At 49.1% G+C, this 12,583-nt stretch overlaps 2 protein-coding genes across 2 annotated transcripts in view; one reads left to right on the top strand and one right to left on the bottom strand.

The window, feature by feature from the left end:
- The window catches only part of LOC144168635 (putative transporter YutK), a 28,194-nt gene extending 21,615 nt beyond the window's left edge, over nucleotides 1–6,579 (bottom strand). Inside the window, exons 1-4 of the mRNA XM_077697581.1 lie at nucleotides 6,421–6,579; nucleotides 5,439–5,800; nucleotides 3,782–3,929; nucleotides 659–910 (exon numbers count right to left, since the gene is read on the bottom strand). Coding sequence (XP_077553707.1) covers nucleotides 659–910; nucleotides 3,782–3,929; nucleotides 5,439–5,800; nucleotides 6,421–6,579 — 921 coding nt within the window. The remainder of the gene's footprint in view (nucleotides 1–658; nucleotides 911–3,781; nucleotides 3,930–5,438; nucleotides 5,801–6,420) is intronic.
- LOC144168634 (uncharacterized) lies at nucleotides 6,578–11,910 on the top strand. The gene is made up of 2 exons (XM_077697580.1): nucleotides 6,578–6,728; nucleotides 10,901–11,910. Exons 1-2 carry the CDS (start codon nucleotides 6,578–6,580, stop codon nucleotides 11,908–11,910), a joined length of 1,161 nt encoding a protein of 386 aa, XP_077553706.1.
- The last annotated feature ends 673 nt before the right edge of the window (nucleotides 11,911–12,583 follow it).

Genomic DNA, 12,583 nt, shown 5'->3' with positions numbered 1-12,583 from the left:
TCTTCAGGAACAATGGTAGGCTGCCATACATTATCTGAGAATGTCTGCCGCATGCACTCCATCCCATTCTGATCCTTCTAATTATCTCTGCCTCATGGTTGGGATCCGGGGTCACAACTTGTCCTAAGTAGATATATTCGCTTACCACTTCCACTGCCTCACCATCTATCTCAAAGCGCTGTGCTGTCCCTAGGTTTTTTAACATTACTTTAATTTTCTGCATATTAATTTTCAGGCCCATGGTTCTACTCTGTTTGTCCAGTGCGGTAAGCATGCTTTGCAATTCGTCTCCCGGGTTACTTAGCAACGCAACGTCATCAGCAAATCTGAGGTTATGCATCATTAACTCTTACTCCTACCTGTTTCCAATCCAACGTTCTGAATATTTCTTGTAAACATGATGTCAATAACATTGGAGAGATTCTGTCTCCTTGTCTGACGCTCTTCCTTACAGGTACTATTTTACTGCTCTCCTGAGTCATTATGGATGATGCTGGTAGCTGTGTATCCATTGCAGATATCCTCTAGTATTCTTACATATGGCTCGTCTACACCCTGGTTTTGTAATGCCTGAGTGACTGCTGAGGCTCCGACCGAGTCAAATGCTTTCTCATAATCTGTGAAGGCTATATATAGTGTGAGCATGCAAGGCACTAACGGTAAACACAAAAACGGGTGCCACATCGGTCACGTTTCGGCCGAACGCGAAGGTGCCAAGGTGTTCGCTCATGTTGATGCCGTTGAGCAGCTCCCCGAAGAAGTGCTGTGCTCCGGTCCTCGGGTACTCGAGCACATTGGTGACCTTTTGCGTGACGCACGCCACCACGGAACGGCCGAACTCGAGCCGAAGAACAGCCACGCCGATGGCGTACTGCACGAACACGCCACGCATCACCAGCCCCCACGCGATCTGCGAGACGCGAAGAATACATTCCATGCTTCACGAGTTGGGTCTCGTGAGGTCCGACAATGGCTACGCGCTTTGTGATACTGACAAGGAGAGCTTGCTCATGCGAAGTCTGCAATTACGTATCAGAAAGCTACCCAGAAATCGACCGCTACTCACAAGGCGTATATGTTCCAATAAAGGTCCCATTAAGAACCTATTTGTCGGAACAACGTCCTCTTGTCGGCCCTCTTGGCGCGTCAAGGACACCTTGACAGCTCTCAGGAGCTTCGTCTGCGCGGCCTCGATGGCTGGACATTACTAGCGTCCTTTCTGCCCCCCCCCCTCCCTTCCCCATCGGCTTCGGGCCATCCTTTCTTAATAAAGTTTTCTTCCTTCCTTCTTCAGAACAATGCCGGGTATACCCTGCTCTTTTCCTCCTTCTTGTAAGATATATTTACGTTCAAGTATACTTACCATATAGTGGAGGGAAAGAAAGCCGCCCTGGTATACCTGAGGTGGTAAAATATCGGGATCCGAAGTCTATGAGCTAGGGTACGACTAGGAGCAATTTTAAGTGGGGAGCACTTTAGGAGCCCGGCTTGAGGCCGTAGCTCGTCCAGAGTCACTGTACCTAGTCACCACAGTCACGCGGCGTCACGCACCCAAACAGAGGCTTCGAAAGGATCCCCACTTCCCTCGGTCAGGATGGAACATGGGTCTTTCGAGTTACGAAGGCGATGTCAATCTCATTGCCCCGCGCGGGCACATGATCCTCATATGCAAAGTGTTTGGGGTGATCTTCGCGCTGTGCCGTTGCCACGGAGGCTGCCATTGCTAGGCCGCAAATAAGCACACGAAAATTAGAAATACAAAAAACATTATCAGTTAAAGCATTATTTATCCCAAATTCATAAAAGCTCGATGCAGTGTCTATTTATAGGCATTTTCAGGGGCCGCGGGGCCCTCTCTTGACTAGTTTCGGTATCAACGCGAGGCTTATGCTGAAACTAGTCAAGAGAGGGCGCCATAGCTTCTTTGGCGAATAACCCCAGAATTGACAACTTTTCGGTTGTGTGGAACTGCTTGAATTGTTTCACCACTGTCTTTCTTCCCCACGCTTAAACCTTTTTAAAATCATAAAAAACGTCAAATTTCTTTCTTAAGCCTTTCCGGGTGCCCTTCCCCACTCGCGTTCTTTTCTGCGTTACCTTCCCAAATATTGTCACATGGATATTTATCAAGTAGCGATCCCCTGCTTGCGGTGTGTGTGTGATCGCCGTGCAGTGTTCAATCCCCAGCGAGTGTTACGTTCCCTCTTCTTGGGCAGCCAGGTGTTCGAAGACGACGACGAAAATGTGTGGCTCCACCGCTCGTGGGCCAGACAGATTCAGCCATCTTCGCTGAGATTCGCCGTGCAGCCTGTACTCTTCGGTGTAGCGCTACGCTTAATAAATAGGTACATCGCCATCCTGCAGCTGTCTACACCTCCGTCTACTAAGACGCAACAATATGTTAAGCTGCACGCATAGCGAGGATCTTGGTTGTGGCAGTCTTCGTAACACCGGTAGCATAACATGGTTTTCTGCTAGTCGACTGATCCTAACAAATCTTAGACGCTCGAGTCATGGAGGGGGGGGTTTAAAAGGAGGTCGTCTCCACCCGGTGTTGTCGGAGCTGCGCTGGTCACCACCCCTAAGCGATGGATATACTTACATTGTCATCATCAATACACCAGAAAGCACAGAGGGATGCAGTTGCCGTGATCACTGAATTGGTAAAAAATCGGGCGCACAGTTCTAAGTTTGAGTGCTTGGTCCCCAAGTTCCCTTCAGGGGAGGATAATCTCCTCCAGTCCGTTCAACATTACAAAATTCCTTCCAATATCTCAAAAGCCATTTCTCTCATCTTGAAATGCTATCCCCATGATCCTTGCAATTTTTGAACAAAGGTTTTTATTTGTCATTCAGCTTGTTACCAGGGAAAAAATTCTGCGCACATTTGTTCTTTTTTTTTGCATTCGCGCAGCGTTTCAGAACGTTATACCACTAAACATGTGCGTTTACATCATCGTCAAGATAATATCTCCGAAGGTCCTACTGTATCGTTGAATCCAGTTATCTGGACTCCATTTTGATTTTTGTGTAAAAATCAAAACAGGCATTTGGGAGGCTCAGCAGAATCTTTGATTCCTTCAAGTCAAGGGTACGACGGAAACTTGTCTGGCCGGGATACATAGTCGGGTCAAGCTTTCGTGAAGGGTGGAAACTTCAATGTTTTCCTATTGACTTTATGGCTGGCGTACTGGCCTTTTATTCTCAACAAGTGTGGTCACGAAATCGGTCGGCCCGCTTTACTCAGAAAGGTGATTTCAGCGAGCTCTCAAAAGCAACACGAGGCCTACACTTGACAGCACAAGGAAAGCTATTGGCACATTCAAGCGGGATACACACGTATTTTGACAAGCAGCGTCAAAGTCTTGGAGATAAGTAACCTGACGAGACCGTCTAAAGGGCCCGATAAACTTTGGCGAACACGACAGCATGCAATGCTAATTACCGAAATGTAACGGTGTAGACGGAACCTGCCGACGGTTGTCCGACGACACCACTTCAACGCTTCTAATCACCAGAAGCACATCAAGTCTCTGCTCTCTTTCCTGTAAATGCGGTTATGAATGGTAAACGTGCAGACTAATGGCGTGGATTGGACGAAAACTAAGGTAAGGGTATTAAGTTTTTCAGTGAAAAGGTTAAACTTAGAACGCATGCCTCTTGCCGAATCGCCTATATACCTACTGTTCTACTTTATCTGCCGAAACACATTTCAAATCCACTTTAACCCGCTTCGAGGTTTGCTTGATGGCTTAAAAACGTGAGGTTCCACGGTGCGTACCATGTCCCTGTTGTACGAGAAGAGATACCCGAAGAAGATGAGCGCCAACAGGCCGCTGACCGCCTGAAGCCGGGCGATGCTGTCCATGCTGTCCATGACGAGGAGCCCGACGGCCGTTAAGCTGATGCCAGCCAGCAGGATTTGGCGCCTGCAAGACGAGTGATAGCATCATGCTGAGGGTTTACTGGCAATCGCCTCAAGTGTAAATATTGGTACCTGCGCGGCCCTATTTGACTCCCTGTACTGCGTTTGCAACAACACATTTATTTTGCTAGGGGCAGATCTAGGCGTTGTGAGGTAGCCACGCCTAAGCTTAGATTGCTATGCGCCCTCCCTTTGCGCGCTGGACAGTTGCTTTCAATGAAGCACTCTAATCGGCATTATGTTCACCCTGTTCATCTTTCCCCTCCCCTTCCCATTCTTGATATGTGGGTGGACCTGATGACCAGCGCGCATCTCGACGACCAGCAACTACTAGTCTCCAGAGCAGAGACTGGCAAGTCGTCACTGAGGATACAAGAAAACGCAATTACATCCACTTCTTCGCTAGAAAGTTCCTGGTTCTTAATACACTATTACCCGGCGATTTAAAGGGGCCAAGCAGACACAACACAAGTTCGGTTCACTGCCTCATAAGAACCATACTGACACCACTTTTAACGTAAACTTCGCTCAAATGAGCTATAAAATTAGGGATAAATGGAATGGCCACGCGACCCACTACCTCATTTCCCGCAACAGAACCTATGATGTCGTACGCCAAGCTCTGCGATAAGCTGAGGCCCGCATTAGCAAACGCAAATTAGGCAGGGCTTTTAAGCTTGCCGAACGAGCTATTTGCGCGTAAATTTAGGGCACATTCTTTTTATAGCAGTAAGAGTTGTAGGGTGAACACTTAAAGTTACGAACGAACGCGTAAACACCGAAGCAGTTAGGGCGGCACTTGGCCGGCTGACACTGCCTAACACAGCAGTCGGACGTGTTGCACTTGACTGACACGAAACCGGCTATCTGACCATGTTTGCCGAGTCATAGCTTACGCTTTAGGAAATGATTAGCATGAACCCTAATAAAAATACGGCAGGCATAGAAGTCCGGAAAGAAGCAAAGTGCGACTTTGGCGCTTCAGCAGTATTGTAGCGCCATTTATGAAAGCGGGCAATAAAAAAAATAACCAAATGACCGACTGTGAGATAGTAGCTACCCTGTTCGGCAGGTTTTCTTTAGTTTTGAGGCCCTGCTCTGGATACGCCATTCCCAACATCACGAAAACACACGATTTACCGGAAGATTGGAAATTTTGATGTAAAATGTTTAATTTCTCTGTGAATAAAGCATCATGTTGAATTGCGCTACGTATACAGACAAATACGACGCTAACGGTACTGGGACGAGGCGCAGTCCTGTTACTGGGACGGGACTGCGCCTCGTCTCAATCCCGTTAGCGTCCTATGTCTTATACTTAGTGCGATTCGATATGAAGCATCCCCAACTGGCCCCATTCTACGTCATTTTTAAATAAAGAATCGTTTCCTGCCGCACAAGCGTTGCGAGAACTATACAACACTAAATATTTCGAATAAAACAAATTTGTATTTTGTCTGCACGGACCCTTGAAGGTTATGCGGCAGAACACGTATCATATTCGTGCACTCACAACGTGGCTTGGCTGGGCGCCGCCAGATCGTAGTTGGGTCCAAAGAGCTCGTTGAACTGGAGCAGAGATCCCTGTCTAGGCGCAGTGCTGCCGCTCGCGAAGAGGCCGCTGGGCAAGAGGCGCGTTTGGGCCCAGGCCAGAAGGTGACGAAGTGCGACAATGACGTAAACGAGTGCCGTCAGCACGCACAGGAAGCGAACACGGTCGCACCAGCTGGCGTCGGCACGGTGCCAGGTACGCGCCACACCCAGCGCTAGGTACCCGTGGTAGAGGAGTAACGCGGCGGACACCAGCACCCACCGAGGAAGGAGCGGACGGGGCGGGGCGCGGCCCTCTTCGGACCTGCGCGCGCAGCTCGGCATCTGCGACGGGGCGAAAGGGTTACTGCTTGACATGGCATGTTAATGGGGCTCTTCGATTTACCATCTCGGGCTCACCGCGGATAGTCCGCGGGTAGCCCGAGGATTCCCCGAAGCCATAGGGATACGTGGGAAAATCGAATGCCGGACTGCTTCTCGGGGAGTCCGCGGTGAGTCCGAGGCTCTAAATCGAAGGGCCTCTATGTATTCCTCGCTCCAAGGTCAGAACTACGTTGGACGCTGTAAACGGACCGGCAATCTTATCGTTTCAAAGTAGGAATATATGGGAAATACTGGCGACGTAACAGGTCATTCACTTTTACCAGAATGGCCGGTGACTTCAGGGTGACTCAGATATATGCTACACTGAATAAATGAGCGAACCAAATGATTGCTGTGTGGGCGGAAGCTGCAGTAGGGTTCTATAAAGGAAAAGTGACATCCGCCAGAAATGCAGCCGTTCGGTTACAGAGGAAAGCTAAACAGGTTCCTCAGAAACCTGGCAGTTGAAGAAAAACACATCCTGGTCCAAGGTGGATCCAGAATGGATCCTGTTTCTTCTCTGAATCTTTGATCCAATATCATCTCTATGCCCTATGAACCATTTTGGACATTATACGCACCTTCGAAGCATCTTCTTCTGTGTGGCGGACACTAAAGTATATCGCTGCTCGAGCAGGCGGTTCGGGCTGGGGGAGTGACGGAGGCTGGAGCGACGACTCCTCGCCGCTAGTAGCTCCCGCGCGAATGGAGGATGGGGAGGTTTCCCCAGAATTGTCCATGGCGACTCAGACTTCGGCACGCACCGTTCTTGGTCACTGCCAAGAGACGGCAGCTGCAAGACAGTCGGGGGCCGTCCGCGTAAGCAATCCCAACAATGACGAATTGACGGACCGAATCACGATGAAACGCACCGTTCTGTACGAGAATGGTACGGGATGTGAACAAAGCTAGGCTGTCTTCTTTTGCCTCCTCTAGCGCTGCTCACGCGGCTGCACGCTGACGTCGGCGGGTGCGTGATGAAACGACGATGAAGTAAACGAACGCAATGCTGATAACGACGGCAGTCAGTCAAACCTGAAATGAGCAAACGAGTATTACAGCGTTGGCGGAATGCAGCTCACTTTCCGGAATTTTTCATTTAGTTCTGTGCGAGTCCCAAAATAATCACCATCAAGGTGCAACTTACCCATACCAGCAGAGGTATATAGACCAATGCTTATAAGGTATTTTTCGTTTCGTGCATGCGCCGTAGAGTGATGGGGTCGCGGGTGTTCGACGGCCTGACGTAGGTCTAACATAATGCTGAGAGGTTTAAACGTTAACCTGGGCTCGCAGCTTGACGTACAGCAAGTCTTATATAGCGTGACGCATGGTTATGCTGAACGTTAGGGCTACCAAATATTGGGCCCAACAAGGGTAATAACACATGTACCCGCATACATGTATTGGCCAACGCCCGCACCCGGGATTCTTTGTTTCATGCAAGTCCCAACATTCACACCATGTCACATACCCATAGACGAACACAAGCGCGCAAGCATAATTTGGCCCATGCTTACCACAGAGTTTCTTCCTGCCTCGCTTGCGCCGAAGTGGTATGGGGTCAGGGGTAGCGGGCATACTTGGGTAAGCGAAGGCCAGAAGTTAGGCCCAGCAGTAAGCTACAAGTACCAACCACGTGAACCAGTTCCCACAGCTTAACCTAGATACACACGAACATGATGTGTTACGCACACATATCGACGGAATAGAACTAGTCATTTTGCCCTCATTCCGTGCCATCTGCAGGCTCGTTTAAATCTTCTGCACCGTTATGGGGCACTTGGCGCCATCTGGTATGTAATCCGAAAACTACGGTTTCCCATTCTGTTTTTCATATCAACTTACTGCAATGTTTGAACAAACACCAACAAAGAAATTCACGCAGCTTGCGTGATTCAAGGCTGGAGGCACAGCGGAGCTAGGAGTCGACCTACCATCTTCCACTTTTGCTGAGTTTTTCTATAGTTTACTGGGCTTTGCCAAGTGTTGTTACGTTTTAAGAATGTTCTTGCTATAGGCTAGGCTAAATGTTGAGGGGTGATGCCAAGTTTAGCCGAATTTCACAAGGTCGTTCCAACATGAGACGGAACGGAACGTGGACAAGTTGGCGTCAAACCAGAGCCTATCGTAGATGCGACAGCTGTGACCAAACTCGGTGTTCAGGAATTCGTGCTGGAACCGGCTGTTCGCGCCACTCATGGACTTGCGGGCTTGAAGTCGAAATTTCTCCATTACTCGAAGCCCGGAGTAATTTTGCCGGCAATTCCGCTTGTACTTCACATCACGAGCATGGTACTCGGTATCTTCCGCTCTTCGCTGCTGTTTGACGCGACAGCTTCGCGCGATAACGGAGATTTCATCGTAGCAGAGACACGACGGCGTTGTTGTTGTTGTTGTTGCGCCTTTAGATATGGCGCATACCCCATCAGGGGATCGGCCAATCAACAGAGAATGGTTAAAATAAATGGAATTCTTACCTAATCATGAGACGCTTTAAAAAGATAATTTTGACCGGTTGGAAAGAGTTTCGAGAAAAAAAAAACTGGAAAATCAAGGCGAGGGTGACCAATCGCAATCATAAAGTTAATCTATTGGAATTTTCAATGTAGCGCAGGTGGGCAGCGCATACATCCCGGTGGCAGAACCCCGTTTCGGATGCCCCGAACGATTGTAGAGCCGGCACTGTTAAGGATATCCCCAAACTGTAAAGCAGCACCTCCAGGGACCGACGTCTCAGTCGTGAAAAACGTCGACATGTCAAGAAGTAGTGTTCGACAGGCTCGTCTTCGTTGCAATAGCTGCACAGAGCTGTTTCGCGCTGCCCTTCTCCTTCGTCGAGCGTTAGGTACATACTTCTGCGGCCGACCCTTGTTTTACGGGTGTGTAGAGGATGTGCTCGGTGGTTAGTCACGAGGCGCTGTGTGTCTCCGACGGGGTGCCACGAAGCAGCCGCGTCGGCGCAGTGACGTCATAGCTAGGCGAGACTTGGCTCAGCCTACGCAGCTGCGCGAAGGTCGTGTCCAAGGCCTTGCGCCGCAGGAGTTTTGTTTCGTGGCCTTTTTTTTTTTGCTAACGCCACAGGACCAAGCTCAAGCATAAACAGACAAATCTGTTTGTCTGTTAAAACTGCAGACGAGGGCTGTGTTTTTCGGCATGGTTGCTTATGCGAGGGAAGTGACTGCTTAGAAATGCCACCAGATCGCGGCTCTCTTCACTCGACATTGGTTTGCTAAAAAGATTCTAAAGGCAGTAAGGAGGATGAATAGGCCATGTTCGGTTGCGACAACGCTGATCGCCAAAGTCGGATAGGGATGCCAGCGGCAGCTGACCGCTTTCGCTTTGGCACGTCCTGTTTCGCTCCTCATCAAACATTTCTCTTGAGCATTTCGCTGATGTTGACATTGTCAGGTGTCCCATTTATACGTTGCCAATTTTTTTTGGAAGGTTTCTTCCTACGCAACGAAAATGTAGAGAGAGAGAGAGAGAGAGAGAGAGAGAGAGAGAGAGAGAGAGAGAGAGAGAGAGAGAGAGAGAGAGAGAGAGAGAGAGAGAGAGAGCGAGAGAGAGAGAGAGAGAGAGAGAGAGAGAGAGAGAGAGAGAGAGAGAGAGAGAGATCTGTATTGTTAACTGAAGGGGTCAGCACTGCTAGCGGTAGGGCTTGTTGCGCCTGATACGGATGATTACAGTAATGCGGGGCGAAAGTGTGACATTATGGAGACAGCAACGAGCTAGACAAAATATAAGAAATGAAACACAATAAAGCCCTGGTATCAAAACACTATGTGAACAATGAGATAGGGTAAACGGTGACGACCAAACTAACAAAAGAAAAGGCATATGTACATGACATCACAAGCGGGTATAGATGTGACGCGCACAGTTTAAGAATTACAGAATTGTTCTTCTACGGAGTCCGGCACGAAACGCAGCACTGTCCGAGAAAGTGACACAACTGAAGCCTTGCTTCACGTCGTACACAAGACAGGTAGCTAGCCGCTGTTGCTCGCGCAACGGCACATCGAGGGCAGATGCACAGGTGCTCGGTAGCTTCGCACGCAGCGCACGTCGGGCACAGTGGTGAATCCTCCAATCCCATTCTCCAATCCCAACGTGGTGTAAACCACGTTGAGGCGCCGACAATGTAGCACTCCTTGAGGCCTTTTTGTATAGGCAGCGTGGAAAGCCAAATTCGTAGTGAGGGTCAATGGCATGCCAGGGTGGATATCCGGTGTGAGGGTCCTGCCATTTCGACATTTGCTCAGTCCATCCAGATAGAGAGAAGAGGCATTACTGCCCTGTCGAGCGAAAGGAAGCTGTGTCGTGTAGCGTAGAGAGTGGGCTGCTCTGTGAAACGCATCCGGCGTAGTATTACCCTTTATTCCCGAGTAACCAGGCAACCACTGAACCCCGATGTGATATCCCGCGCGCAGTGCCGCTGTGTGAATTTTTTAAATTTCATCGCGGGAAGGGCAAACTAACACGTGGACAAGAGAAGAAAAGGAAAACATAGACGAGACGAAGCGCTTCGTCTCGTCCACCACCCTTCGAAGACTACAGACAAAACGTACCCCCACAGAACCCTACTCCATGCGATTTACCCCACCCAATACCCGTCTACCTGCAATTTCTGTCCAACGCCAGGTACACTGTACCCCCAGATTTGGGAGTGCCAGAAGACCCCACGCCTTGCCCTAATAACCTCCCCCTCCTACAAGCAGTGGGTGAACCGCCTGGCGAGCCCGGACCTTGGGATCCAGCGTAAACTGGTGAGGGGGGCCTGGACCGCCAGCCGAGCTCAGGGTATCCCAGAATAGGGAAGCCCCCCACCGGGCGGGTGCCCCAACATCTGCACCAGCTTGACAACTAAAGATTTATTCATCACCATCTCTAATCCCCGTGTGAGTTTGCGCTTCCCGCCGATGCAATGAGTTACCAACTCGCCCAAGCTTCCGTTCTTGCAAGTTTCATTTCTTAATTTCGCCCACAACCTGAGTGCCCGGGTTGGTTAGCCTTCGTAAAACTTGAAAGCCCCCCCCCCCCTTCCCGCCACGCATCCAGGGAGATCCTACCTGCTGGGTATAATTTTCTGCAATAAAACTGGAAGGAACATCATGGAGCGCCTGGGATTCGAACCGTCTCAGTGTTCCAAGCAGACTGATATCGTACCTAGACCAACTAGGAATAGACTCATGATTATACCGCTGCCTAAAAACATGCACCCGGTATTTCACAAAGGGAGACGAAAAAATAGAGCTATCGCCTTGCAGTCCAAATTTGAAGGGAGGTCTGATGTGCTATACACGGACGCTGCCGAATACGACAATAACAAGACCGCACACACAGCGGTAGTAGTTCGTGAGAGTGGAGACCCGGTCTCGTGCTGCACCGTCAAAAACACAAATGCAACTGAGGCAGAAGAAGTTGCTATTGCTCTAGCAATAGCACAAACCGGTACAAGGGTGGTTGTTAGTGACTCTAAGGCAGCCATTAGGAATTATGATATGGGCAAGGTCTCTGCTGCAGCCGCCAAAATTCTCAGAGAAGGTCAAGTATCAGCAGATCAAATTTCATTGATATGGTGCCCGGCCCACCAGGGTCTGCGGGGGTACGAGAAGGCGCATGCGACCGCCCGAGGCCTCACTTACCGGTCGATCGCAGCTGACTCACCGCCTCCACACGCGGAACCCCTTCCTTCACGTGACGAACTAACGACATTTCAAGAAATAATTTCTCATTATAAGCTCGGTCGCAAGATCTATCCAGCGGCGGATAAACAGCTCAGCAAAAAAGAGGAAGTTATGTGGAGGAAATTGCAAACCGGGGTGTTTCCGAACCCTCAACTATACAACAAATGGCATCCGGAAGTCTTTACTTCTAAGTGCACTCACTGCAATAACATTGCGGACCTAGCCCACATGGTCTGGACATGCCCTTTCTATAACGACCCGAACAGAAATGTGGAATCCTGGGAGATCTTATTACTCAACCATAAAGCAGAAGAGCAACGCAAAGTCATCGGTCTGGCCCTGACCGCCGCCGAATCCCAAGGGATTCCGGCCGACGGTTAGGGGGTGTGAACGGGGGTCTAGGCTAATGCCCTCTCCCTCGTCATTTTAGACGGGTGCAAATAAAAGTTAATTCTCTCTCTCTCTCTCTCCAATGAAATGAGGCTTTTCAGCAAAAGGGAGTAATGAACCAGGCAGGCATTTCCCAGTCGCACGCCTAATAGACATCTCGGTATTTCGTTTAGCTCAGAAATAGTGCAGGTTAAAATTTATTTTGCCGCGTTTGCTACCTATTGACAAGAGGTACGGTACATAGGGTGTAACTCCTAGATGGTTCCTTTTTTTCACTTGCAGGCGTATATTTAAAAGAGCACAAAACTTTTCGCGAGTAAGTTTAGATCGAACGAGCAGCATTACAAGCCGGAACACGAAGCTATCTCCTTCCTTTGCTTATGTTGTGTTTATTCACGATGATAGCTGTTAGACTTTAACTGCAAATCTTAATGAATTGCTTTGTTCATGAAATCAAATATCACATTGCAACGAGTACTTCATTTGAAAGTTTGTATAACTTTATAATACACCAGTCTGGCTATATTTCCACATATATATTGCATATTATTTGTGGTTGAACTGTTGCAGCAGGTAAACAGAAATCTAAACCAGCGAGACATGGACGTTTTCTTTTGTGTTATTGTATCTGAAACATTTTAAGGAGGAGGAAGAATTAAGATCC

Source organism: Haemaphysalis longicornis, unplaced genomic scaffold, assembly GCF_048455015.1.
Source record: "Haemaphysalis longicornis isolate Haplotype H1 unplaced genomic scaffold, Haemaphysalis longicornis Haplotype H1 scaffold_2, whole genome shotgun sequence".
In the NCBI taxonomy this organism is placed as follows: Eukaryota; Metazoa; Arthropoda; class Arachnida; order Ixodida; family Ixodidae; genus Haemaphysalis; species Haemaphysalis longicornis.
This window is presented reverse-complemented; position numbering and strand designations above follow the sequence as displayed.

What these genes read in the sequence shown, in the direction of transcription:
- LOC144168634 (XM_077697580.1), top strand. Translation starts at nt 6,578, where the DNA reads ATGGCGACTCAGACTTCGGCACGCACCGTTCTTGGTCACTGCCAAGAG. An exon ending in CACCGTTCTGTACGAGAATG is followed by an intron (nt 6,729 to 10,900) that starts GTACGGGATGTG and finishes CCACGCATCCAG; the next exon opens with GGAGATCCTACCTGCTGGGT.